Source organism: Cynocephalus volans, chromosome 8 (genome assembly GCF_027409185.1).
Source record: "Cynocephalus volans isolate mCynVol1 chromosome 8, mCynVol1.pri, whole genome shotgun sequence".
NCBI classification, from domain to species: Eukaryota; Metazoa; Chordata; class Mammalia; order Dermoptera; family Cynocephalidae; genus Cynocephalus; species Cynocephalus volans.
The window spans coordinates 108,753,260-108,780,700 of NC_084467.1; the positions used below are offsets into that span (position 1 = coordinate 108,753,260).

Consider the following 27,441-nt stretch of genomic DNA (forward strand, 5'->3'; position numbering starts at 1 on the left):
GGGCGGAGCCGCGGCCGGAGGCGGCAGTGTCCGGAGCCCGGCTCAGGGGCCGGAGTGGCCGCCGCGGAGCGAGGCTGCCTCGATAGAGCGCCCAGGCGCAGAAGGGTTAACGGGCCGCCGGGGCGCGCAGAACAGGTAGAGACCCTCCCCGAGACCCTCGGCCCCGGCCGACCCCTCCCCTTGGGTCCCGTTAGACCGCACGTCCAGCGCGCCCGCGCCGTCCCGCGCTCCCGGCGCTGCGTGGTCGAGCCCCCGCCACGACCCCGTCCCCAGCTCTGATTGCCTCCGAGGATGTTCCAGCCCTTGGGGTCGAATTCCAGGGGAGGGGGTCTGATCCCATGGAACTCTGGCCCCACCATCCGGGCGGGGAATGAGCCAAAATTCCTATCTAAGTCACACAGTAAAGTTGGAAAACATACCCGAGACCTCCCCGCACGCGCCAGCGCCTCCTGCCCTCCTCCTCTAGGAGGGTGAAGAGGTGTACCCCTGACGACCCATCGTCCCGCTCCGCACCGCCCCGCTTCACTCCTGGAGTTGGGAGATGATAGGGTCGCTGGGAGGGATGCAGGTGGGTGCCCTTGATCCAGTTCAGCCTGATGGCGGAAGAGGTTGACCGAAGAGAAAGACACCTGTTGGGATGGTCCTCCAGGACCCAGGAGAGGAGGGCACAATGAAGACCAAAGAATTCTAACCCAGGAGAGGGACTCTCCACCGCCAGCCCCCACCCAACCTTCCCTCAGCAATGACCCATTTCCCAGAGGTGAGTCCCTTCTGGGTGTGAAGGGGTTAGCCCTGCACAGGTCTCTGTTCAGTGATCTTCACTGGCCAATGTGGGGAGATGTGGTTAGGAGGAGCCCAGGTTTGCCCAGACCAGGGTCAGCCTGAGACCAGAGTGACCACTTCTGACCTCTACTTTCCTCACCCTGGGCAGTGAGACACACCAGATGTGGGGCATAAAAATGGGTGAAAGGCACAAATGTGTGTTTGTATCGGCCCCCTGCCCAGCTGTGCTGGGGAGGGTGGGGTGGGACTTTTCCAGGGAGAGAGCCAGGCCTGGCCTGGGCCCCAGGAGCTCACGTCACCTCCACCCCTCACTTCTCCAAACTGCCAAAAGCCAAACCCAGCTCAGGATGGGATTATGTGTACTGGTTAGACCCATGGAGAGAGGCAGCAAGAATAGACTTGGGGTAGCAGAGAGAAGCAGAAGCACAGAGGTAGTGGAGAGGGGACCCAGCATCAGAGAAGAGGCAGACAATGACTATGAACCCAGCTTTCCTTCCCTTCAACCTCAAGTAACAGAGCCAGGCAGAGGGCTGAAGGTTTGGGTGGAATGTGGGTCCTTCTCTGGAGACCCAGGCCTCTCCCCCTCTCCCATCAGGGTGGAGTTGCTGACCTCAGTGGCCAGCTCAGCCAGGGGAAGGAGCAGCCATGAGCAACCCCTCCCCAACCCCAAGCAGCTAAGGTGACCCTGCCCACTCTGGCTCAACCACTCTGATCCCTCTCTCAAATACCCAAGTCCTAGGGTCTCAGGGAGGGGAGTGGGGCTGAGTGTTGCTACTTGCCCCCCCCAGCACATTCCTACTTTTTCCTCTGTCATTTTCTTGCCCTGAGCTGCCCCACCTTGGCAATGGCTCCTTGGATTCCTCTCCTGGGTGCCTTTCAGATCCAACAGAAACATTTTTTTTTCCCTGGAAAGCAGAACTAAGAGTGGGAAGAGGAGTGGGGGTGGGAAGGGCTCAAAGTGAGAAGGAAAGGGCTGGAGGGCAAGGGGTGTAGGGAGAGTCAGTCTGTGAGGGTGGGGGGAGGGGGAGGTGGGTCCAACCCCCCCTTTCCCCATGGTGAAAGCTAGACTTCCGGCTCTTCAGCACAAGAGGCCTGTGACTGGGGAGCAAGGGTGGCTCTAGCTGCATCTCTCCTTCCCATGTTCCTCCAGCCAGTATAGCTGCGCATGAAATAAGCCCTCGTTGAACCATTGCCTGATGCTGGCACCCAGAGGGGAGGTTAAATGGCCTGCTTCTTCTCTAGATTAAACCATCAACCCGCTTAGTTTATCCCTTGGCCAAAAAGTGTCTGAGACGGGCAGAGATGTGCCTGACTGTTCCATAAGGAGCTCAGCTAAAAAGGGAAGAAAAAGCCGGGAGGCAGTTAGGAAATAGAGATGGTTGGGGAAGGACTTGTTTATGGAAAACGCAAGGGACTTCTTGTCAGATCCTTAGAGGAGGGATCTGGCATATCCTCACACAAGCCTCCCTCAACTTTCCAGGTACCTCTGGAGGGGAGAAGTGGGAGCCAGATGAAAACCATCTTAAGAAAGAGCCTGCCTGTGTGTGCCTGAGCTGGCCTAGAAACAGTCCCTAATTGGGACTTGGGATTTGAGAAGTTCCAACAGGGCCAAGGGGAGGGCAATGAGCTGGGAGGCTGAGGTCAGACCCCCACCCTCTATTCTCAGCAGATGGACAAAGGCAGCATTCCTTCCTGCTCCCACCCTTAGGATCATAAAGGGGTGGGCCAGTCTTCCTCCACCCCTCCATCCTCTCTGAGATGTCCTGAGGAGTCATCCCACCCAATCCCCTAGCTTTCTGCAGACTAGAGAGGTAACCACCAGGCTTCTGTTCCTGCAGAGTGCACCCCTCCACACCCAGATGCCACGGTAGTGTTCATGTCCAGTCCTTTCCTCCTTTGCCCTGGGGCAACCAAGGGAGGAGCTATGGAGAAGTGGGCAAGCAGGTAAGAGGGACTGCCAGGGTAGAGGGATGGCTCTGTCCCTGGAAGTGAGGATGGGGGATCACTGGGAGGAGTGGGGGAAGTGATGAGTGACTTCTGCTTTTTGAGAAGTTGGCAGTCAGGATGTGGGGAGCCTGCTGAGGCTGGGGGAGTGGAGGGCAGTGCCATAACACCTCCTCTGGCTCCAGTCTGACATCCCACCTCCTCCCTTTGGTTGTTAGGTCCTGGTTGTGTCTGATGCTCCTTCTATCCCTCCCTCATCTCTACCTGGATCAGGAAGTTAGCCCTGGACAAGTGAGTAGCTGCTGCCTGCCTACCTGTGATCCTTTCATCTCCCCCTGATCTCCTACCCCACCTCTCCAGGTCAGGCCTCCATTTCCCACAACCTCTGCTGAGTCATGGCCCCTTTAACTCACACTCAGACCACCCAGCCTCCCTACCGAATCCCTAACTCCTTGCCAAATAACGTCAAGAAGGCTGGGTTCTAGTTCTACCTCTACTGCTGAATGTGGCCTTCGGCCAGTAACAACTCCTTGTGCCTTGGACTAAGATAGATACTCTGTACAGTTTCCTAAAATCATCCTAATTCTGTCTGACCTTTTTCTCTATATAGGTGTTGTCTGGACACTCTCTTCAGACACCTCCAGAGGAGGGCCAAGGCCCTGAGGGTGTCTGGGGACCTTGGGACCAGTGGGCCTCTTGCTCCCAGCCCTGTGGGGTGGGGGTGCAGCGCAGGAGTCGGACATGTCGGCTCCCTAAAGCTCAACTCCTCCCAGTCCTGCCCCTCCCTCCAAGGCCCCCAAGACATCCAGAAGCCCTCCTCCCCCGGGGTCAGAGCCCCAGACCCCAGACTTCCCGAGAAATCCTCCCCCTGTACAGGCCACAGCCTCGGGGAAGGGGTGGCCCACTTCGAGATCCTGCTTCCCAACTACGGAGAGTGGAGACCCAGGAGATTCAAGGGGCCAGGAGGTGAGGCTGTGAAGGGATGGACAGGCCTTGGGCAAGGGGCGGGGTTTGGTATGAAGGAAAGGGGAGCAAAGGACACAAGGCTTAGGGAGGCTTATCTTTAGTGCCAGGAAGTAGACTGGGGAGAGAGGGTCAGAGATGGCCAGAGCTGTGACCTCATGTCTGTAACACCTTCTCAGGTCCCGGGTTCGAGACCCCATCAAGCCAGGAATGTTTGGGTATGGGAGAGTGCCCTTTGCATTACCATTGCATCGGAACCGCAGGCACCCTCGGAGGCCACCCAGATCTGAGTTCTCCCAGACCTCTTCTAGAGGGGAAGAACCCCTTCCATCCCTGACTCCAACAGCAGAGCCGTCCTCTACAAACTATGGCCCCCAAACTCAGCTCCCTCCTACAGAACTGTCTGCCCACATCCCATCTCCCCCAGAACCCCCAAGCCCTGAAACTGCTCAAACAGAGGTGATCCCCAGCACCAGGACTGCCCCCACACAGCCCCACCCCAGAGCCCAGGCCTCTGGCACGGAGCCCCCCTTGCCCACCCCCTCCTCAGAAGAAAGTGGCCTCTCCCACATATCCTCTCAGCCAAGAATGCCAAGTTCCCAGGGTTGGGCCAGTCCCCAAGTAGCAGAGAGACACCCTGATCCTTTTCCTTCTGTCCCTCGGGGCCAAGGCCAGCAGAGCCAGGGGCTTTGGAGACCTGGGGGAAATCTTCCCAGGTCCCTCATGGAGTCTGCCCCTCACAACCCAGATGGCTGGTTGCCTCTCCTGAGGGCTGTACCCCACTCCAGCTCCTTCTGGAGCCTCTTTGCTCCCAGCAGCCCTGTCCCAAGATGTTCTGGAGAGAGTGAGCAGCTGAGAGCCTGCAGCCAAGTGGTGAGTTCTTCCCTGGACCTTCTCTCCCCAACCCAGATTTCCAATTCTGCTTCCCTGACATTGAGCCTGGGTCCTCAGCTTGTCTGACTTGGACCTGAGGGAGAAGGGCCTTTGCATCTGACCTACTCAGGGTAGGGGCCTTGGAGCTCTTCCATAGACCTGACCCTCCGCCTTGCTCTCCAAATCCATTCCTGACCCACACTCCCATTTTCCTCCCCCAGCTCTGACTCCTTTGTATCCCCCACCTCAGCCCTGTCCCCCTGAGCAGCCAGATCCCCGGGCCCTGCAGTGTGCAGCTTTTGACTCCCAGGAATTTATGGGCCAGCTGTACCAGTGGGAGCCCTTCACCGAAGGTGAGGTTTCTAGCCTACCAATGGGCTGTGGTGGCTTGGGATTGGGGATGATGGGGAGGGGCACTCACATGTTCACTCCCAGCCCTGAAAGATTTCCAGCCTCTCTGTTTCTCCATGTAGGCCATTCTGTTTCTCCTAGTGCCAAACCTTTCTAACTCCCCAGGACTTAGCACATGCTCAGAAAAGGGAATGGCTTTTCAGACAGGGCCTTTAGCTGTCAGATGGTGGTGGATGGTCAGTAGAGGGGTCAGGCTGGGAGAGAGAGGTGTCCAGAGGTGCCCTTTGGCTGGCTTTCTCTGGGAAGAAGTCCATCCTAGGAGGCAGGGTAGATGTAACATGAGAAGGTCATTGTTGGAGAGATCCTGATCAGTAAGTAGTGACAGCAGGGTGGGGGTGTGCCATGGATCCTGGCTGGTATCATATCAATTGTTCCCAAGTTACCATCCACTTGATTTTAGGTCTGTGTCAACTTGACACCAAGACAAGTCCTCATGAGCTCTGAACTCACATAATCATAGGTATCAAGGATCTCTCCTCTCTCAGTTCAGAACCCCCTTGATGGTCTCAGTGTCCTCAATTAACTCGACCTACCTTTCAGTGCATGGAATTGTCAATGTTCCTGTCTTCCATGGTGACCTCGGCAAGCTCAGGATGCCCCATAGCTAATATAAGCAAAGCTACTGTCAGGGCCCTGGGGGGTTAACCCAGTTAACCTGCCGTCAGGGATTCAGCTAACCACCCTTCTACCCTGTCCCTTAGTTCAGGGCTCCCAGCGCTGTGAACTGAACTGCCGTCCCCGTGGCTTCCGCTTCTATGTCCGTCACACTGAAAAGGTCCAAGATGGGACCTTGTGTCAGCCTGGAGCCCCAGACATCTGTGTGGCTGGACGCTGTCTGGTGAGAGAGGACGGAGTGTGTGCGTGCCCTCACACACACACCACAGTGTCTTGTTTGCATTTGTCATTACAACAACAAAACACCAAACAGACTAAAATCGCCAAGGGGAAAGTTCTCACCTGCCAAGCTGGGCTGAGCAGAGCCAAGAGGTGAGCTGTAGGAGGGATGCTATTAGGCACACACATGCTTCCCTGAGCCTGGCTGGGGATGGTGGAGCTGCCAAAGAAACACGCCCTCATTTGTAGCACAAAGAGCAAGACACGTGGTGAGCTGAGGGTCCCAAATGGACCAGGGTGGGATGTGAGGTGGTGTCTGGCTTTCGTGTGGCCCCTGCCTCACCTCACTCTCCCTAGAGCCCTGGCTGTGATGGGATACTTGGCTCTGGCAGGCGTCCGGATGGCTGTGGAGTCTGTGGGGGTGATGATTCTACCTGTCGCTTCATTTCGGGGAACCTCACCGACAGGGGGGGCCCTCTGGGTTATCAGAAGATCCTGTGGATTCCTGCTGGAGCCTCCCGGCTCCAGATTGCCCAGCTCCGGCCCAGCTCCAACTACCTTGGTGAGCACCCCAGATTCCCTGAGTCCTGGACTCTTTGTTCTGTCCTCCATGCCCCCATTCAGCACAGCAAACAAGCAGGGAGAAGTCAACGGCCTTCCCCCTCCCCTTGTGGAGGGAGTGAGGAAGATGAGATGGCTTGGGGTATCTTAGGTTCTGGGTGGGATGCTCCTGAAGGAAGCAGTGGGAGAGGAGGACAGTATGACTAACCTTGAATTTCCTGATCTCCAACCTCCAGCACTTCGAGGTCCTGGGGGCCGGTCCATCATCAATGGGAACTGGGCTGTGGACCCCCCTGGATCCTACACAGCTGGTGGGACTGTCTTCCAGTATAAGCGTCCTCCTCGGGAGGAGGGCAAGGGGGAGAGTCTGTCAGCCGAAGGCCCCACAACCCAGCCTGTGGATGTCTATGTGAGCCTGGGGCCTGTGGAAGCTGGATTGCCGGGGAGGGAGGCTTTTCCATTTAAGAGCAAAGCTGTGGGTATCAAGATGGGAGAGAGGGCTGGTGATATGCCCCTCTTGCCACCCTGAAACATTCATTACTTTCTCTTCTCTCCAGATGATCTTTCAAGAAGAAAACACAGGTGTTTTTTATCAGTATGTCATCTCTTCACCTCCTCCAATCCAGGAGAGCCCCACCACAGAGGCCCCCATCCCCCTACTTCAGCCTGGTAAGACTCTGATCCCTAGACCTGGAAGGAGGAAGGTGAGGCTGCAGGGAGAGCTCTGAGGCAGTGGGAGGCATCTGATTTGCCTCCACCACTGCACAGAGATTTTGAGGGTGGAGCCCCGCCCAGCCCGGACCCCAGGCACCCTCCAGCGTCAGGTGCGGATCCCCCAGGTGCCTGCCCCGCCCCGTTCCAGGATGCCCCCGGGGTCTCCAGCCGGATACTGGAAACGAGTGAGACACTCTGAGTGCTCGGCATCTTGTGGAAAAGGTGAGGCTTCGTGCCTTTGTTCCTGGCACCCTCAGCCCAAATCCCCAGCTCAACACTCCTGATCTCATATCCTGGATTGTGGGGCCACACCTTGACCCTGTGTCTGGGACCCCATTGAAACTGCACTCTGGGCCATCCTGCCTCCCCTGGCTGCCCTCTCACCCCCTTCAGGTGTTTGGCACCCCATTTTCCTCTGCATTTCTCTTGAGTCGGGAGAGGAACTGGATGAAGACAGCTGTGCCATGGCTGCCAGGCCCCCAGCCTCCCTTGAACCGTGCCACGGTCCCCCATGCCCCCCATAGTGAGTATGACCCACAGGGAGGGGTAGGATATCAGAAACACATTTGCCCCTGGGACAAACACACCCTCGATGCCCACAGGGTCTTACCTGAACTCTGCACTCAACACAGCATCTCCTGGCTGCAGAGAAACAATGTTAGATTAGAAAAGCTGATGTTCTGTAGACAGCAAGACAATCCTGGCAGCCTGGGACCCCACAAGGAACTCAGACTCCAAACCCTAAATATGCCTATTCTCCTCTGAGTGCCCCCTACACCCTATGTGTCTTCCTTTTCCCCCCACATGGCAGACCCACCCATGTCATCTGTGTTTCTCCCTCTTCCCAACACTGCCCACGTCCACAGCTGGGAGGCTGGCGAATGGACGTCCTGCAGCCGCTCCTGTGGCCCTGGCACCCAGCACCGTCAGCTGCACTGCCGGCAGGAGTTTGGAGGGGGTGGCTCTTCAGTTCCTCCAGAGCGCTGTGGACATCTCCCCCGGCCCAGCATCACCCAGCCTTGTCAGCTGCACCACTGTGGCCACTGGGAGGTTGGCTCCCCCTGGAGCCAGGTGAGTGGGCCTAGGCAAGGGGGCTCTGAGAGGGTGAAGAGGACCCTAGAGAAGTGGGCACCAGTGAACTAGAACAGTGGTTTTCTCAACTTCATTTTCATCATCAGTAACTTTTTTTTTTTTTAAAAAAAAAGATGACTGGTAAGGGGATCTTAACCCTTGACTTGGTGTTGTCACCATGCTCTCCCAAGTGAGCAAACCAGCCATCCCTACATGGGATCCGAACCCGTGGCCCTGGTGCTATCAGCACCACACTCTCCCAAGTGAGCCACAGGCCGGCCCATCAGCAGTAACTTTTTACTGAGAAGTATCTCATATGGAATCCCAATATGTAAGTCATATAAGAGACTGAACCAGGGATTGGGGGCCCAGAGCCCCATGCTCGGCTCCTCCTCAGTGCATAAAGCCACGTAACTGATGAGCTGGGGCTCAAAGGCAGATCCTGGTTCAAAAGCCGTAGAGCTGGCGGCAGCTGGATAGAAAGCCTCATCCAGCTCCTTGGGTTTCCTCCTTGCTCCTCAGTGCTCTGTGCGGTGCGGGCGGGGACAGAGGAGCCGGCAAGTTCGCTGTGTTGGAAACAATGGTGATGAAGTGAGTGAACAGGAGTGTGCTTCAGGTCCCCCGCCGCCCCCTAGCAGAGAGGCCTGTGACATGGGGCCCTGTACCACAGCCTGGTTCCACAGCGACTGGAGCTCCAAGGTGGGCCCCACATCCACTTAGCCAAGTCCCGTATACCTGGTGACCACCACACCAAGACACCCTTTCAGAACCTTTCCAGCACAGCTCAATAAACATTTGTTGAGCAAGCATCTACTATGTGTTTGACACTGGGAATGCAAAGATAAGTGAGAAAAACTTAAATTAGGGTCCTGGATTCTCAGCAAAGATGCCCCTTACCTGGGGCATTCCCAAACTCCCAGAATCAAGACCCAGGACACTTCCATCCCTGAGCCCCTCCCTCCCCTTATTCCAGTCACCAGCAGCCTCCCTTCACATAGGCTGCTCTACTTCTGAACAGTGTTCAGCTGAGTGTGGGACAGGAATCCAGCGACGTTCTGTGGTCTGCCTTGGGAGTGGGGAGGCCCTCAGGGCAGACCAGGAGGAAGTAGGAGCAGGAACAAGTGAGCACAGCTGTCCACCAGGAAGCCGCCCCCCTGACATGCGTGCCTGCAGCTTGGGGCCCTGTGAGATGACATGGTGCTGGTACACAGGGCCCTGGGGTGAGGTGAGCTGAGAGCTGGGGGGGGGCTAGGAAGAGGGTGCCAGTCCCAGTGGAGTTCCATGTGGGTAACTGGGAGTGATCTGTTTTATCATACCCTCATATACCCAACCCTTCCCCTATTCTTCAGTGCTCCTCAGAATGTGGCCCTGGCACACAGCGTAGAGACATCATCTGTGTGTCCAAACTGAGGACTGAGTTCAACGTGACTTCTCCTAGCAACTGTTCCCACCTGCCCAGGCCCCCTGCCCTGCAGCCCTGTCAAGGACAGGCCTGCCAGGACCGATGGTTTTCTACATCCTGGAGTCCGGTGAGTCTCTGGCTCAGCCTGGGCCTCTAGCAAAGGGAGGGGGGTTCCTCTCATTGTACCCCCACCAAGTCTCTGTGCCCTAGAATAAGCCCAGCTGAGGTTTGACAATATCCCTTTCATGTAGACTTGGAAGACAGGTGGGCCTTCTCCATTTGGGATTTCATAATGTCTGGAAGAGTTTTCACCACCACCTGTCAGAGAGGGATGCAGTGGCCTGGGGTTAAGGAGGAGCCTGGGGCATGGCAAAGGTCTGATACAATAGCCGGGGTCTCCCCAGTGTTCTCGCTCCTGCCAGGGGGGCATGCAGACAAGGGAGGTCCAGTGCCTGAGCGCCAACCAGACCCTCAGTACGCGATGCCCTTCTCACCTGCGACCCTCCAGGAAACGACCCTGTAACAGCCAACCCTGCAGCCAGCGCCCTGGTAAAGAGCTCTCTCTCCCTAACCCTCAATAGAATGGAGTTAGCTGAAGTATGGGCAGACATGAGAAAGGACCAGTGGGAGTGGGCAACATACCTCCAGATGGATCTTGGTGACCATCTTGTGCCCACTGGCCTCCTCTGTCCCCAGATGACCAATGCAAGGACAGCTCTCCACATTGCCCCCTGGTGGTACAGGCCCGGCTCTGTGTCTACCCCTACTACACAGCCACCTGTTGCCGCTCTTGTGCTCATGTCCTGGAGCGGTCCCCCCCGGAGCCTGCCTGAAATGGATCCAGGAGACCCTCTCCTCATGGTTTTCTCATGCCACCATCAGTCACCCATCTATCAGCCTTCTCTGTACCCCTGGCTCTTCAGCCTGTCCCAGTCTCACCAGAGATGTTTTCCAGGATGACTGACAATGGCAAGGTCACTGACACTGACTTATCAAGATGTGTGGTTGGGTCTGTGTGGTGGTGTGGTGGTGTGTGTGCACATATGCCCACAGATGTGTATCTGGGCCTGCATGGATGCATGTGTGCTCATACATGTGTATTATTTCTCAAAAAGAAGTTACATAGACAAAAAAAACAAAAAAGAAGTTACACAGACTGAGAAGAAATGGGAGAGGACAATGCCTGTTTCCGAGTCTTTTCTAGGCTGAGAGAAAAGCAAGTTTGCAGTTCTTTGCTAATCTGAGCTACTTAGAGTGTGGTCTACCCATCAATTCCAATTTTGTTCCCTAAACCTCAAACCTCATTTCTTATTTCAGGCCTCACATCTTCTAAATCACCGTTTGGTCTCTGACCCCTTCTCCCTTTACCTAATCTTTTTATTCCTACCTACCTTATTAGCTAGGGATGGGGGTCAGCTACTGCCAATCCTGCCTTACCCCAAGAAGAGAGACTCCCTCCCCAGAGCAGGGACCAGCTGGGCAGAGGGTTGAAAAGAGAAATGTTGGCATAAGACACCTTAGCCCCTGTCCCCACTCCCTAAAATGGCTCCCACCCCAGAACTAATTTATTTTTTATTAAAGATGATTATGACAAATGAGAAACAGGCTCTTCATTCTCCTCATGGGAACCCAGACATATGGGCAACCTAAGCAGTGTGAGGTCAGAATGCAGGGTGTGAAGGGTAACAGCACTTAGCACAGGAGGAGAGAGTATGAGCCCAGAAAGGCTATTGCAGTGAGCCCAAATCGCCTGAGATCAAGAGCCTCAGTCAGAGGGAGAGGATCCTGGCCAACCCTGGACCCTGCAGGTTGGTCATTGGCCACTAGAGGTCACCACGTCTCCCAATTTAGGTGTGGGGTTGGGAGCACGGATCCAGAGCTAAGGGGAAAACACATGGCCTTGTGGTGGGTTTCTTGGTAGGCTGTCTTTCTGTAAAATCTCTTGGAGAACAGTAGTACTCCTTTCAATTTTGGGCTGAGTGAATGGCAGCTGGCTTTTGGGGTGGGGGGCGACTGTGTCTTTTTTTTTTCCTATTCTCTTTCTTTGACCCTGCATTCCTATTTCCCCCATCCTTTCTACTATTTCCCACTTCCCTATTTAAAGCTCTTGGTTTATTGCTTTTCATAGGGTGAGGGAAAGGGAAATGAATTCCACCCCCAAATCCCTTCCTCAGAGGAAATGGCTAGAGGAGGAGGAGACTGGCCTGGCTCTAGGGGACTTGGGGCAGGGTTGAGGGAGGAGCCAAGATAATAAAGGATGTCCAGCAAAGACACATTTTTCAGAAATGTCTCACCACAGTCTCCTCCCTCCCCCGCCCATTTCTTCTCTCAAGGTAAATAACTTGCTAGAGGTGGTGTGGGAGGGGACAGCCTTTTCCATAGTACATATCCTCTCCCTGACTCCTACAATTCTGAAGCCTGGCTTCACAGGAAGGGGGACAGTACAACAGAAGCAGATTCCCTTCTCCACTGGAAGCAGCCCTCCCCCCATCTCTGCATATCCACAAATCTAGCTGAGTAAGACCATTAATAAAGGGCCTACAGAAACAGTTTAATTCAGTGACTACCATTTTCTGAGCACACCTGAAACCTGTAAAGGACACCAGCGTTGCCTGAGGAGACAGGATTTCTCTAGCAGCGTCCCTCATGTCATATACTGTTGCCTTGGGACTAGTCTTTCCTTGGGTTGGAAGTGGGTGAGAAGGAAGAATTTCCCTATGGATTCCTTCCTCTGGTCAATATGGGGTCAGTGTGGTGGAAGTTCTCAGGATGGGGAACCTGACCCCAAGAAACCCCTTTTCCTGGCCCCCTAGAGAAGAAACACCTCTTTGTTGACCTCTGAAACCCTCTGGGGTTCATATCTTTGCAGGACTTAAGAGAAAGGAAGCTGTAACCCAGAGGCAGGGAGATGTGGTGGAAAGACATCTTGGGGAGAGTGGGTGAGGAAGGAGGCAAAAGGAAAAGAACATTAAACTGACTTTAGCCCAGGGTAGGGAGTGAGGAAAGAGGGGTACAAGGAAAGCCCAGACTCGTCGTCTCTGCCCAGCCTAAAGAGGAGGTGTTAGATGTGTACCTCTCTTGGTAAAGCTGTAAAGGGAATCAGAGGTGGGGAAGCCGGACTTGAACCAGCCCCATAGATACAGAAGACTGAAGGAAGAGAGTCCTAAGACCAAGGGAGGGGTGGTGGTGAATGGCTGGGGCCCTCCCAGCAATTCCTGGAAGCTGAGAGCTGGGTGGAGGCCCAGCTCAGCTGACTTCCCCGAAGTCCATCCCCCACCCCTTCAGGCCTTTTAGGGCTGTTGCTGGGCAGGTTTGGAGTTTGGCCTGAGCCTGAGAACCAATCACAGGTGGAGAATGCAGCCACATCTCCTCTTAGGGTTCTCCCAGCTTCAGCACCTCCTTTCTCCTTCTGATAGACCCTGAGCTCCCTCACGGCTTCCAACATCTGACTTCTCAGGAGGTGGGCTCTCATCTGGGGGGGTTGCCCCCTTTTTTCCTCTCATTTTAAAGCTAGAATTCAGTGGAGCCTTTTTGGATTCCTTCCTCTGGTCACTGAGGACAGTATGAGTCAATGTGGAAGTTCTCTGGAAGGGGAACCTGACCCCAAGAAACCCCTTTTCCTGAGCCCCTAGAGAGGAGTAGTGTAGCCAGACATCTCTTTGTTGACCTCTGAAACCCTCTGGAGGGAATTGGGAGAGAGGAAACGATAACCCAAGGACAGAGAGGTGTGGTAGAGGGGCCCCTGGGTTTGGTGCATTTGGGGAAATTTAGGGAAGGACCCAGAGGAAATGGACCTCTGAGAACTGAGATGGGGGTGGGGGGTGGTGACAGGAACAAACTTCATATGCACAAGAGAGATCAAGCATGCAAAAGGCCAGCAATTGTTGAGGACTCATTTCTGAGTGTTTGCTGGGGAGGGGGATTGTGATTCTAGTATCAGTGTACTCGCTGGTGAACTGTAAGGTCTCAGAAGTTCAGCTGGGTCAGGATTCCTCTCCCCCCCCCCCCACCAGCTTCCTCAGGGTAAATACCCACCTGATTTAAGTGCAGCCTTTGGACTAAATTTAGCTCCTAGACTTCCCCAACCCCCTAGGCCTCCCTGTAAGCAGGTGCTCACAGCTGCAGGGGTGGGTCTGATGGAGAGTTTTAACATACCCTTCACCTCTCCAGGTTCAACTTCTGGAACTAGGAGTGAAGCAGAGCACAGGAACCCAGTTGCTGGCCCAGTGCATGAGTGTCTCACCCTTAAGCCACCCTCTCTGGAAACCTGTAAGAGGAGAATATGGTTGGAGCATCTAGATGGATATCGAGGGTGATGGGACAGACAGAGTGAGAACAAAATGCAAAGTGAAGCTCCCCTCCAGATTTTCCTTAACCAGATCTTTCATTTCTTGTTCCCCCCCTCTCCCTGGTTTTAAAAATGGAGACTTCATTTTCACATCCTCCCCCACCAGAGTGAACTGAAGCAGGGAGACCTCTCCTCTAATCGAACTGTGCAAAATCATGCTAGAGTACAGATTATGGTTTGGGGAGATGTGTGTGTGGTGGGAGTAGGAGTTCCCACCCTCTCCCCTCCCAACACTCTTCAAATCTACCATCTCTAGTGCTGAGAGGCAGCTGGGTGGGAAGTTAGAGCAGAGGGTGCTTATTTGTCACAGGCAGGTGATGAGGAGATGTCAGCTTTAAAGGGCAGAAGGCATCTTCTACAGGAAATATAAAGCCTCAGGAAAGTACCTAAGTCTAAGTCTGTCAACAAGAGAGAGAAACAGTTTGGGTTAACCTCAGTGTAGCCAGCACAAATCCTCAATCTGATTTTGGGACCCTTGATCTAGGAGATTGGGGAAAACTCAAGAGGAGGGTGTTTCAGGGCTGAAGTGTGAAGGTAGAAAGGATTTGAGGGAGGAATGTACAAAACCAGTCCAAAACAAGGTATGTGTGAAACATGGCAGTCTGATCCTAGGGAACCATCAGTCACATCAGTTGATGGGGAGGTGCAGAGATGGCTGGAAACAAGACAGACTAGAACATTTCCTCTGGGAGCACTAGAGAACTGTGTTTGAGTAGCCTGGGAAAGAACCTCAGTAGTTAGAGGAGGAAGGGTCCCAGCTGGGGTTGGGGTATTTGTGTGTTATACTCTTCTGAGCCTTGCCTGAAACTCTTATGAGACAGCTCCACAGAACTGAGTGAAGAGAAAAAAGAAACGGGGAGAGGACAAGCTGAAAGGCAAGGTGGCAAAGGCCTTCTCCTTGATGGGAGGGGCAGAGTTACTCTGCCCCTGGGACTTTTGGAATTTTCTCTCTTCTATCCCTACCTCCCCCTTCCCTAGTTTTTTTTTGGTGGCTGGCCAGTATGGGGATCCAACCTTTGACTTTGGTGTTACAACACTGCACTCTAACCAACTGAACAACCAGCCAGTCTCCTTCCCTCCTTCCTATTGACCATTGGTTGCATGCTTTTTTCATAACAAAATGAGTTCCTTTTTTAGCTTTAGTAAGGGTTGAGCAACCTTTTTTCTGTCTTTTTAATTTTATTTTTCTTCTTTTTTTTTGTTTTGTAGGCAACCTTTTTTTGTACAGGACCAGACAGTAAATATTTTAGGCTTTGCAGGACATATCTCTGTTGTTGCAGCACAAAAGCGGCCAGAAAGGATAAGTAAACAAATGGGCATGACGGTTCCAATCAAACTTTATTTATGACACTGAAATTTTAGTTTCATATAATATTAACATGTCACAAAATCTTCAGATTTTTTTCAGCCATTAAAAAATGTAAAAACCATTCTTAGCTTGTGGGCTATACAGAAACAGGTGACAGGGCAGATTTGGCAAGAGGTAAGTTCCTGACCCCTGGGATTGCTCTGCCTAGCTATAGAAGGTCCTGTTTGTGTACCCTCCAGGCCTCAAAATACACCTGTAGCACCTTTTAATTCAACATACTCTCTGCTGATGCCTGGTTCTTAGTTGCTTCTCCCAGGGAATTTAACTAGTTGGAAATGGTTTAAACCCTTCATGTATATTCCTGAAACTTAAATTTGTACACTGCTTTAAGGTAAAAACACTTATATTTATACTTTCTCTTTAAATTTTCACAATAAGATAGGGAAGACAGTACTGTTAAATCCAGTTGGGGTGGGGGAGGTATAGGGGGGAGAGAATTAAGGTTTGAGATCTAGCCTTACCTAAATTCCTTTCTTCTGTTATTTAGTTTCACTCCCACAGGGCACCTTGTTATCAAAATAGTAATTTGGGGCCAATCACTTGGGAGAGTGTGGTGCTGATAACACCAAGGCTGTGGGTTCGGATCCCTATATGGGGATGGCCGGTTGGCTCACTTGGGAGAGCGTGGTGCTGACAACACCAAATCAAGGGTTAAGATCCCCTTACTGGTCATCTTTTAAAAAAAAAACAAACAGTAATTTGGGCCACCTTGATCCAAGCCTTGGATAGTATTAAGTGTTTTGTTTTTTTTGTTGTTTTCAAATGTCTTTCATGACTTTTTAGCATTTTAGAAAAATCCATTCTAAATTTTGTCAACCCGCAGTTTTCAGAAATTAAAAATCCTTTCAAACTCATCCAGTATTTGGGTCCAGGAAATAAAATTATAGTCTTTGTTTGAGATACACTGTCATGCAAACAGGCTTATGTAGAACTGTAAGCAATGAGCATTACTAATTGAGTCATATTTTTTTCCTGGGACAAACTCAAAGTTGTGTGTTATGTTAATATGTCCTGTACTTGAAAGAAATGCAACTACACTGCTTTTAAAAACATTCTTTATCTGGGATGGCTGGTTAACTCAGTTGGTTAGAGTGTGGTGCTGATAACACCAACTCAAGGTCCAGGGTTTGATCACTGTACCAGCCAGCCACCAAAAAAATAAAGTATCTGGGACTTCTTATGGAATTCTTATTCTCTATTACATATTCTATATTCAATAGCACTGATATATCTTTCATGCTTAATGATGGGGAAAGGAAGATAGAGACCCTCATCCTGTTTCAGACCTGACTGCAACTACCAAACTTTGAGGTGGGGGATAGGGGCAAGGAAGCAGGTAACCAGCACTCCCCACCATTACCAAGCAGAGTTGTTGTTCCTTAAAGCTGAAAACAAGCCACCTCATTTCAAAACAAGCCAAGGCGCGCGCACACACACACACACACACACACACACCACACTCATTTTGACACCAAGTTGTTTCCCTCTTTCTCTACTTCGTCTCACACACACACACACACACACCCCACTCATTTTGACACCAAGTTGTTTCCCTCTTTCTCTACTTCGTCACACACACACACACACACACACCCCACTCATTTTGACACCAAGTTGTTTCCCTCTTTCTCTACTTACACACACACACACACACACACACACACACACACACCCACTCATTTTGACACCAAGTTGTTTCCCTCTTTCTCTACTTCGTCTCATAAGGGATTTCTGAGGGCCGAGCCCGTGGCGCACTTGGTAGAGTGCTGCGCTGGCAGCGCGGCGACGCTCCCGACGCGGGTTCGGATCCTATATAGGACTGACCGGTGTACTCACTGGCTGAGTGCCGGTCACGAAAAAAAAAAAAAAAACAAGGGATTTCTGAGAAATGAAAAAACGTCATCTCCCACAGCCTCCACCTGGTTTGTTTTTTGTTTTGTTTTTAAATGATGAAGAGGAGAGAAAAGGAAAGGAGTATACTGCTTAAGCACATAGTGTTAATCCAAAACTTTACAAAGTGAAACATCCTTCCCATAGCCCTCCACCTGAGGTGTGCCGAACCTTTCCTTAGATCTGGGCTCTCAGGGCCAAAGGAGATAAACAAGATTTCCTCCCCTCAGGAATCTTCAGTAAGAAAGCAGTGAAACCTAACAGCTGCTCCCTTGCAGAGGCAGGGTGTCGCCCCTCCCCCTACATCCATCAGGGACAGGAGATGGGTGGGAATTGTTCCAGGCAACATAAGGAATGGAGGTGTGAGCGAAGGAATGCATGATAGGTCTGGGCATAGGAGATTCAGGAATAAAATGCTTATGAAGGCAGTGTTTCCTAGGAAAACCCCTTTCTCTCCCCCAAATCTGAATACCTGGCAATCATTACCAACCCCAGTAGGGGAAACTATGAAGTGTAAAGCAAAAATTTCAAAACCAGCTCTTTCTACTAGGCAAGAAAATTACCTTTTTTTAGGGCACACAACTGAAGGCATTTCTTAATCAAAATAGCGGAAAACACATTAAACATTCTTTTCCTTGTCTGCTTCCTTACTTCCTTGGCTGTCTTTCCCAGCACACCTTGTCCCAGGCTAACTTGAATAAACATACATATGTGACCATACCAGGGTGGGAAGAACAGCAAGGGGGTGGCAAAATTCTGAATGGAATGCAGCCCCAGCTAGTTAGGAGGCCCTAGGCTGAGAACTTTTGGCACTGGCTGTAGATTTACACAGGCATAAGAAGCCAAAACAATGAGCTCATGGGCAAGAATGCAGCCTGAGGGGAAGTCTGGGTGGCCAGAGCAAACTGGTTTTTTGAATCAGGATGGGAATAACAATAATTGAGTCTCCCACGGGAACAGGATTAGGAAGAGTGGGAGCCACCATTCAGTATCTTGGGGTCGTTAAATAACTTTCTGGGGCTGTCCGTTATTAAAATTATGTTCTGCAGGGCTGGCCTGTGGCTCACTTGAGAGCCACTGAGAGCGTGGTGCTGACAACACCAAGTCAAGGGTTAAGATCCCCTCACCAGTCATCTTTAAAAAAAAAAAAAATTATGTTCTGCAGAGTGCATAGTGCTCTCAGGCCTATACTCAAAAACTTGGTTCCTTTTTATGTGAACCTATGTCCACATATATATGGGAACCTGGTGGATGAAGGACCAGATAGCTAGTGAGATGTGTGAGTGAACTGTCCCAGGTGGTATTCCTAACATATCAATAGGGTCAACTTTATTCAAATAAGGTCTGCCAATGCCAGTTCCTCCAGTCTATCTTTTTTACTCCCTAAATAAACACAATCCATCTGGTTCTGTGTCATTTACACCTAAGACTAGAGACATTTTTTTTTTTTCCTACCAGTGTTTATATAAGATCCAAATATGTTTATATAAGGCCCAAATTGGGAGAAACTGAATACATACCACACTCACTGATCAAGTATGGTGAGGGGGGAAGGAAGGCAGGAAGGGAAGACAAAATCATAAGAAAAAAATTACCTACAATTTCCATCCCTGTCCCTTCCTTCCACTTGAGGTTCTTTCTCAATTCCATGCTTTTGTGCCTGTGTTTCCTTCTCATTTTTCAAAGTCCAACCTCAAACGTTTCTTTTGAAGCCTTCTTCACTGCCCACTACTTCCAGAAGTTGTTGCCCTGCTTTGTCCCCCTTTTTTTTTTTTTGCAGCTGGCTGGTATGGGGATCTGAACCCTTGACTTAGGTGTTCTTTTTTTTTTTTTTTTTTGTCTTTTTCGTGACCAGCACTCAGCCAGTGAGTGCACTGGCCAGTCCTATATAGGATCCGAACCCATGGCGGGAGTGTCACCTCGCTCCCAGTGCGGCACTCTCCCGAGTGCGCCACGGGCTCGGCCCTTGACTTAGGTGTTCTAACACTGCTCTCTAATCAACTAACAGGCCAGTCCTGTCTGCTTATAATTATGGCACTTTGTGCATTGTGTTCTAATATTTTTGTCCATGCCTATCACGCCTACTAGATCAGGAGCTTTAACATTTTGCCACATTTCCTTTTTCATTTTGCAGATTCATTATGCATAAATTCTTCAGCGTGTACCTAAGAACAAGGGCATTGTCTTACATAAGCACAATACACTCAAGAAATTTAATATTCATACGTCCATATTCAAATTTCCCTGATTGCCCCTATAATGTCTTTATAGCTTTTTTCATCCAGGATCAAAGATCACACTGTATTTAGTTGTCCTGTTTCTTCTGAACCGTTCCCAGTCTTTTTTGACTGAGCTGCTTATGGGAAAGGATTATTCTAATTGCAGCACCCAACAGTTCATAGTACATAGTACTAAGAGTGTGCATTGCCACATAATGAATAAATGAACAGACTCTCAACATCTGGCTGCCTCCCGTTAAATGTCCCAGATCATTGAAGAATTGATGTTGAATTCTTAATGAACTAAGGCAATCCCTGAGGAGGGAATGAGGGGAGAGGGCAAAGTGAATAATACAGAAACCAATAGCAGAAACAAGTCACAGGAAGGGGCCCTAACACATTTCCCAATGGTCAGGAACTAATTCTATGCAGGTAAAGAAAGGAACTGCACATCAGAAACCAGTGTGGGAACAAAAGCCTGCCGCGCACGCATGTGTGTGTACGTATGTGTGTGTGTGTGTGTGTGTGTGTGTGTGTGTGTATATATATATATATTTTTTTTTTACCTCCCAAGATTTGCTGCTAGTGCAGCCTTATAACACTAAGGTCACAAGTTCAGATCCCTGCAAGGTCAGCTGCAAAAAATAAAATATACATACATACATACATACATACATACATATATATATATATATATATATATATATATTACATTACTAAGGGACATTGAATTCTCAGAAGTGTTTATTACATCTGCCTGGAGGCAGATTCCCAACCCACATCTTTCCCCATGCTTCACATAACTAAGATAACACAGTTAACAACTATGAAACTAAATAAGATGGACAGGGTTTTCAAATTTTGAAACTGAGAAACCTCTGAAGAGTGTGGGGAGGGTTCTAGAAGACAAAGTTCTAGGGCTGGCCGGTGGCTCACTTGGAAGAGTGTGGTGCTGATGACACCAAGGCCACGGGTTTGGATCCCTATATAGGGATGACCAGTTAGCTCACTTGGGAGAGCATGGTGCTGACAACAAACACCAAGTCAAGGGTTAAGATCCCTTTATTGGTCATCTTTAAAAAAAAAAAAGAAAAAGAGAAGACAAAGTTCTGTAATCACTGAAAAAGTGAAGCAAAAAAGAACTAGTATTGAGACTCAGCTGACCATCTTTTTTTTTTTTTTTTTTTTTTTTTAAAAGATGACCGGTAAGGGAATCTTAACCCTTGAGACTTGGTGTTGTCAGCACCACACTCTCCCAAGTGAGCCACAGGCTGGCCCTCAGCTGACCATCTTGAACTCCAGGAACTAATCTTTTTTAAAAAAAATTTTTTTAAAGATGACCGGTAAGGGGATCTTAACCCTTGACTTGGTGTCGTGAGCACCATGAGCAAACCGGCCATCCTTATATGGGACCCGAACCTGTGGCCCTGGTGTTATCAGCACCGCACTCTCCCGAGTGAGCCACAGTCCGGCCCCCGAACTCCAGGAACTAATGGCCTGTGCTTTGGGCATCTGACAGGAGCCATGCTACATACTAGTAGTATGTTATTTCAATTTTAGCTTTTGTAAAATCCTCCAGCTGTCATAACTGTTGTAAAGAAAAATTTTCTAAAAGAAACAGTATGAAGCAAGACCTGGTTCTAAAATCGCAAAACAGGAACTGAAAGAAAAAGTCTGTGTCAAAAGGAAGTGACTACTCTGACTCTTCTAGTGACTCAGGTTACCTGGTTACTATTTGACCCAAGTTTTTAAGGGGCTGAACTAAGGAATATTGCCACAGAAACAGCTTCACATCACAACACATCAGTGGGAGGAACAGCACTGGGGGCAAATCTGACTCAGACCAAAACTTGGGCCCTCTAGTCCTCTTCCTACCATCCCTCTGCTTGGTAGTCCACTTGAACAAACAGCCTTCTTTGTAAAGACAGAAAGTTGCTGCCTTTTGGTAGTTGGGCTCTAGAAAGTGGGGCTTCCAAGCCAAAATGCACTTTTAAATAGACAAAACTGAATGGGGGAAGGTACAGAATCTTGTTTGCATGATTAGCATTTGATGCTCAGGGCTCAAAACCAGTATGCAAACCTCACATTTATACATTTCCATGGTAATTCAGCTCCCTTTCAAAATAGACTTGGAGGGCTGGCCTATGGCTCACTCGGGAGAGTGTGGTGCTTTTAACACCAAGGCCAAGGGTTCGGATCCCATATAGGGATGGCTGGTTAGCTCATATGGGTGAGCGTGGTGCTGACAACACCAAGTTAAGGGTTAAGATTCCTTTACCGGTCATCTTTAAAAAAACAAAAAAACCCCAAAATAGACTTGGAGAGCTCTTTTGAAATTGACTTGCTTACTCTCACCTTCTCTTTGGGAGAGGGAAAGAGGAAAAACACTGAAACAGTACTAAGAACTTCAACACAACTTTAGGTGTTATTCTCTTAGCTCCTTCATGTCAAAAGGGTAAGGGCTAGTGGGTTAGGTCAGTTGGTTAAAGCATGGTATTTTAACAGCAAAGTCAAGGGATCGAATCCCGTATTGACCAGCCACAAAAACAAAACAAACAGACAAGTTAACGGGAGGGGAGTTAAAATGTACAGGAACTACTCCAAAGCACAGCAGTAATATACTTAAAAATTCACACCTCTTAATTTGAATGAAAGAAGGGAACTGTCCTTTGCTCTAAGGCAAATCAGCTTTGTGGGGCTTTTGCTTTTGTTAATTAATTCACCTATATATACATTCTTAGCTGACTTCCCTAGTAAGTTTGCCTAAGGGGGGAAGGCAGACATTGATTAGAAAAGACCCGTACCACACCTTGTATTTGAATAAAAGATTTATTTTCTTCTCAGGAAAAACAGGAAGTTAGGGAAACACACTACATTTTACAACCCACATTAATTCATAGTTGGTCCTAACCCTTCCTGGCACAGCTGTCAAAAGTACTAGCTGTTTAACCAGAACCAAAGTGTTCACCCCTAATAGAATGTATATGGACAACACTAGAGAACTGCATGTTTTTCCCTGAGAGAAGCATAGGACAAACAGAAGTAGCTGAGAGAGCCATCTTTCCAAGCAGCCCCTCCCTTTCCATTTTGGAGGATTGGCCTTAACTATGCAGCTAGTCAGCACTTAGACATAACTCCTCTCCCTATAAACCAACTGCCCCTCTCCTTTTCCAGACTACACAGGGCCCCTAAAATCCCTCACTGCCCGGAACCTGAAATACTAAAAATCCTGTATTTCAGCAGTTACATCTACTGAATTGGGAAGTGGGGCCCCTAAACACCAATTTACATCTATACGCTTATTTCCAGAACTGGATATGGGGAGACAGGCCTTTGAGACACCTTAACTAGATCTTGAGATTAATTAAAAACTACATAAAGTGCTTTAGGTCCTTAGAGACAGACATGATATAAATAAGTGGCTTCTGATCAAGAATGATAAATACACAGGAAAAAATAGCTCTAACAAGATGACCTTATGGCTCCAAGATGGGCAGGCAGGGCAATTCTTCCCCGTTACATTCTTAGTCATTTTATTCATGCTTATTTTTATCTGAAGTCCCCAGATTAAAGGTCATGTTTTGAGGCATATGCTTTCAGAAAAATGACCCTAGTTCCAATATTCAACATAGAAGCTTTCTTCAGTTTACCAGTAGTTTTCATGTAACTCTTTGAAGTTTAACAGAGCTCATCTCTTTCTATAAATTTAACTGAGCATACTCAAATGCAAAGGAAACTTTAGAGAAAGCCACATAAGATGTTCTCTCCTCTGAAAATTCCTAAGAGGACTTTTGAATCTTTTCCCCCAAAGAAACTGAAAAGATACCAGTCTAAATAAAAGGAACTCCCACCCCCATGACTGTTATATCACAGCAACCAAGGCATTACCACCTCCCAACAGGATAAGATTCCTGAAAAATGAAGGTCTGTTGATTGGGGGGGGGGGTGTCACTTAGGTTCCCAGTAGGGGTTCCCAGTTCCAAAAATTAAAAGGGTTAGTACAGGGATGGCAGGGCAAAGACGCAGGGATTGATATAAGTATCTATAGAAGGAACAGAACAAGCAGCAAATATTCCAAAGGAAGGACAGGAAATAAAAGGTAAATTCAATAGAACATCAAGTCTCAAATCCCAAACAGATGTCAATGCAAAAATTTGAAACAAAGTTTGGGAATCATTGATACAAATGAAACAGTAAGTATTCATTTTATTGACACACTAGGCTTAGACCTGTGTTTAACAAGCAAGCCTAATAATAGCACCATGGTCAGACTCTAGCCTGCTTTTTTCCAAGCCATCATTTTACAATTTATTAAGCAAACAAGGGATCAAATGTCTCGCATCCACCCGATGTGATCTTTTTATACACACATTGGTAATAAGTCCCCCATTTGGAACAGCTGAAAATCTTTTAGTAAAAGCTTTAAAGATGAGCTCATGAACTCAGTTTAAATTTCACCAATCAAATTAAGTCAAATGGAAGAAGGAACTCAATGAGTAGTTACCCAATCAGAGCCTATTATTTGTAAATCATGTGTCTCCCCCCACAAAACTTTAAAACTCCACTTTGACTTAATTATTGAAAACCTGCATAACGAAGTTAATTTCCATTCCTAAACCTGTCAATCCCAGGTTTTCGAAAAAAACCTAAGGAATACTTACCAAAACCAGATAGAAAAATTAAAGCCTGCATAGTGATGAATCAGATTTGTTCTACTACAACCTGGTTGCATACAATTACACCAATTGGTTCTGTACACAATCTAGAAACTGACCAAGACAAAGTTTAGAATACAAAAGCTGTAAGAAATAGGTTTCTAACTACAGAAGTTGCAAGTTTCAAAAAGGTATGAAAAAAACTATGTAAATTCAAAACTCTCCTTCCTTTGTTTCAAAGAAATAAACTTTCTGTAAAAATATATACAATTTTTACAGACAAATACATTTACAAGTTTTCTTGTCTTAAAAATTGAGGATATTACGTATTTGTATCTAATTACTGAGCCTTAAGTCAAGTATTCTTGGCCATTACTAGGATAATAAACTAACACTCATTCTAACCAAGCCAAAGTAGAACAGGTATAAAAGTCCTGAACAGTTGGACTTTTAGATCCATTTTACACAGGTCACTGGTATTGTTAGTGCTTCTAACACTATAGAAAATTAATGAATTTGGTGGGAATATTTAATGAATTCTATGACTAGCCTAGCTACTGGCCACCCTCCTGTTCTAGACAAGGAAATTAAGTCTTTCCACCCTATCATCTTCACTAAATCTAAAAAGTCCTTCTCCATGGCCTCTCAAACAAGTTTGCTTGCTGCTGAACTGAAATTTGCTTTTTTCAGACTGTGACTCTTCCAGGGGGAATACTTTTTCCCATGTATTTATTCTTGTTAGCCATAATCCTCTTGCCACTTGTTTTTCTGGCTAGGCTGCTAGAATAGAACTCTTGGAGATTACAGCCTGGGCAGTTTGAAGTCCAACTTCATAAATACATTTGATTTCACAGAAGTATGTGGTTTTGGTGGCTGGAGTTGGTTAAGAGTCAATTATTGCACTTACAAGGCTATCTTATTAGATATGCCAAACCAGCTCCTACTCCAGCAACACCTGCAAAAGCCAGCAGCACATTTCTGATGCCGCCTTCTAGGTCCTCTACATGGAAGAACTCCACAAACCCATCCTAGAAAACAAAAAAGAAAAGCACATTTTCAAGTATGGGTTTCTGCTGTCATAAAAACGCTATATACAGATAAAAGATAAAATATCTAAGGTTCCCAAAACAATAACGAACCAATTATTATTCACTACTGGGATGCAAAAATAGACGTTTCCTGAGTTCTTTAGTTCAGTAAGTGAGCACTCATAATAGTTAAATTTGATTTTACAGTACTATCTTGGTCATATTAGGATTATCTAGGCAAAGGAACTTTGAAGAGTTCCTGTTATTTAGGTAAAAGACGAAAACCCTTATTCTTATATCCCCACCATCTAAATATCTCAACTGCGAAGAGCAGTCTTTCTCAGCATGGTTAAATACATCCTGCAACAGAACCATCTGGGTGTATATTTAAAACGCAGGCTACCCCCCTCCCACCCCACCTAGTCAATTAAAACGAGGAACGTTAGCTATCATCCCCAAAGGACTCTTATTTCTCCATGGTTTGAATCCACTGGTAAGAAGAGTATCCAACTGAATTACAACGAAAATAGCCTACAGAAAACCAGGATTTTTGATACAATTGAAGACCACCAAGCCACTATCCCTAGGGACCCACTACTTAACATCAAGTAACCAGAGGTCCAGGAGTTAGAGCCTGGAGACAGTCATGCGTCACAAAAACGTTTAGATATTCTCACCTTCTCTAGAAAATCCTTCATTCCATTTCCACTCCAAGCCCCCTTCAACCTTAAAGCAAACTTACCCAGCCTCTTTGTTTGACTAGCCAGTCCCGTTTTGTCCTTACGAGAACGTCTGTGATACTTTCTGCTAATGGTTCGATGCAGCTTTCTTGGTTTATGCTCTTCAAGTGTTTGGCCACAAAGGCACCAAAAGAAATTAGAGTCACAATCCTGCCCCAGTTTGTTACGCCGTCACTGAAAACATGGACCATCACTCGAGACAAAGATTTGACATCGTCTTCGTTTTTGATGTCCAATTTCCGAAGCATGCCTGAGAGGAAGAAAAGCATGCGGGTCCTCACGGCCTCCTTTGTCTAAACCGGGGCACGTTCGCCCGCCCACCCACGGCGGGGGAAATCGCTATTTGGACTCTACAGAACTCAGGCCGATCCTACTTGAAAATTGACATCCCACCCTTTCCGGTCTTTGAACAGAGCTGCCATTTCCAAAAGGATCAAGATGGGCGGAAACAATGACTCATGGCCAGAATATTCTGGTTTCAGAAATAGGATGAGACTCGTTTCAACACTGAGTCGTTTCGGTTTCCACCCACCCTCGGTGGGTGAGTCCAGGGAGAGATGGGAAAAAAGGAGTGCGGCCCTGGTGACTAACCAAACCCCTTACCTTGGAAGGCCGTCTCGTGGTTGCGCTGCACGCCGTCCCCGACCCGTCGTAGGGTCTCCAGCGCCTTCCTGCTGGCGGCCGCAGACCCGCCCATCGGCTTCGCGTCCTTGGAGCCGGTTGCCTGCTCTCGAAGGTATCGAGATATAATCTCCAGCGACTGCCGGTACAACTCGTCCTCCTCCTCCTCTGCTGGGGGCGGCGTCGAGGGGAGTGACCCGTCCGTGCTGGGGCCATTATTGGCCTCCCCGACCAACTCCAACAGAGGCAGGACAGCCGGCCGCTTCCCGAGAGGCTCCGGCTCGTACCCGTCCAGCTCCTCCTCGGGAGACATGATGGCGTCGGCGGCTTCCATCTCCTCAGGCGGCAACGCGCGGCTGGTGGGCGCGAAGAACAGCAACCTCGTGGGGGTCGCGGTGACGTCGGGGACCTCGGCGCCAATGGGCGCAGGCCGCGCGACCCTCCGGGCGTCGGGCGTGAGGGCAGCCGGGGGGCTCGCGCCGACGCTTCCGCCAACCTCCGCGCTGGCTTCCCCTCCCCCTCCCTCTTGCCGGGCCGTGGTCTCCTTCTCTGCAGTCAAAAGCCGCCCTCCCGGAGGGGTGGCACCACCGGCGGCGGCACCCAATCCCGCCCCCCCACAGTAGAGGTTGAGTCCGATTACCGCGTTTCTTTTGAGGCCAAACATCGCCAGCCGCCACCGCCGCCTGGTGAGAAAAACGGGGAAGGCCCTGACTCCTTATTTAAAGCGGAAGTCAAGAGTGAGAGAGGCGCTCCTATATCACGGTTTTGGACAGTCCTACTCTGGCGTCAGCGAACTCAAGAAAAAAGCGTTGCCATAAAAGGGGAAAGGGGCGGAAGCTTCCGTAGAGTTGCGCACGGCACCTACCGGCCGGGCGGGGCGCGGCGCGGCCTTCCGGCTCTCCGAGCCTCTGGCTGGAGGTTACGTAACGGCGGCGACTCGCAGCGCCTGGGCTCGTGGGTTCCGCGTGCAGACCTGGGGCCTCGGTGTGGCTTGGCGACCTCGGTGCTTCCCCAA

At 49.3% G+C, this 27,441-nt stretch overlaps 2 protein-coding genes across 13 annotated transcripts; one reads left to right on the forward strand and one right to left on the reverse strand.

The window, feature by feature from the left end:
• The first annotated feature begins 6 nt into the window (after nt 1-6).
• On the forward strand, nt 7-14,059 carry ADAMTSL4 (ADAMTS like 4). 11 transcript variants are annotated; one of them, XM_063106792.1, is made up of 20 exons: nt 8-135; nt 650-760; nt 2,264-2,323; nt 2,622-2,727; nt 2,946-3,018; nt 3,338-3,693; nt 3,870-4,563; nt 4,814-4,916; nt 5,676-5,812; nt 6,166-6,370; nt 6,606-6,778; nt 6,927-7,038; nt 7,138-7,305; nt 7,477-7,606; nt 7,950-8,154; nt 8,677-8,853; nt 9,173-9,379; nt 9,504-9,683; nt 9,961-10,105; nt 10,253-10,489. In XM_063106792.1, exons 4-20 carry the CDS (start codon nt 2,660-2,662, stop codon nt 10,387-10,389), a joined length of 3,270 nt encoding a protein of 1,089 aa, XP_062962862.1. In that variant the 5' UTR covers nt 8-135; nt 650-760; nt 2,264-2,323; nt 2,622-2,659; the 3' UTR covers nt 10,390-10,489. The 11 variants fall into 11 exon arrangements, with proteins under 11 accessions (XP_062962868.1, XP_062962869.1, XP_062962862.1 ...); XM_063106789.1 differs by lacking the exon at nt 2,264-2,323 and having other exon boundaries at nt 467-760; XM_063106790.1 differs by lacking the exon at nt 2,264-2,323 and having other exon boundaries at nt 588-760.
• An 8,133-nt stretch (nt 14,060-22,192) lies between these two features.
• MCL1 (MCL1 apoptosis regulator, BCL2 family member) lies at nt 22,193-27,180 on the reverse strand. Of its 2 annotated transcripts, XM_063104859.1 has the most exons (3): nt 26,409-27,172; nt 25,808-26,055; nt 22,193-25,065 (listed from the first exon to the last, which is right to left on the reverse strand). In XM_063104859.1, exons 1-3 carry the CDS (start codon nt 27,088-27,090, stop codon nt 24,949-24,951), a joined length of 1,047 nt encoding a protein of 348 aa, XP_062960929.1. In that variant the 5' UTR covers nt 27,091-27,172; the 3' UTR covers nt 22,193-24,948. The 2 variants fall into 2 exon arrangements, with proteins under 2 accessions (XP_062960929.1, XP_062960930.1); XM_063104860.1 differs by lacking the exon at nt 25,808-26,055 and having other exon boundaries at nt 24,941-25,065; nt 26,409-27,180.
• Between the last annotated feature and the right edge of the window lie 261 nt (nt 27,181-27,441).

Excerpts from the sequence above, each read along its gene's own strand:
- MCL1 (XM_063104859.1), bottom strand. The coding sequence starts at position 27,090 with ATGTTTGGCCTCAAAAGAAACGCGGTAATCGGACTCAACCTCTACTGT. Across the intron at positions 26,056-26,408 it reads CCACGAGACGGCCTTCCAAG|GCATGCTTCGGAAATTGGAC; the intron begins GTAAGGGGTTTG and ends TCTTCCTCTCAG. Across the intron at positions 25,066-25,807 it reads TAGTCAAACAAAGAGGCTGG|GATGGGTTTGTGGAGTTCTT; the intron begins GTAAGTTTGCTT and ends TTTGTTTTCTAG.
- ADAMTSL4 (XM_063106789.1), top strand. The coding sequence starts at position 2,660 with ATGTCCAGTCCTTTCCTCCTTTGCCCTGGGGCAACCAAGGGAGGAGCT. Across the intron at positions 4,917-5,675 it reads GTGGGAGCCCTTCACCGAAG|TTCAGGGCTCCCAGCGCTGT; the intron begins GTGAGGTTTCTA and ends CCTGTCCCTTAG. Across the intron at positions 7,306-7,476 it reads CTCGGCATCTTGTGGAAAAG|GTGTTTGGCACCCCATTTTC; the intron begins GTGAGGCTTCGT and ends CACCCCCTTCAG.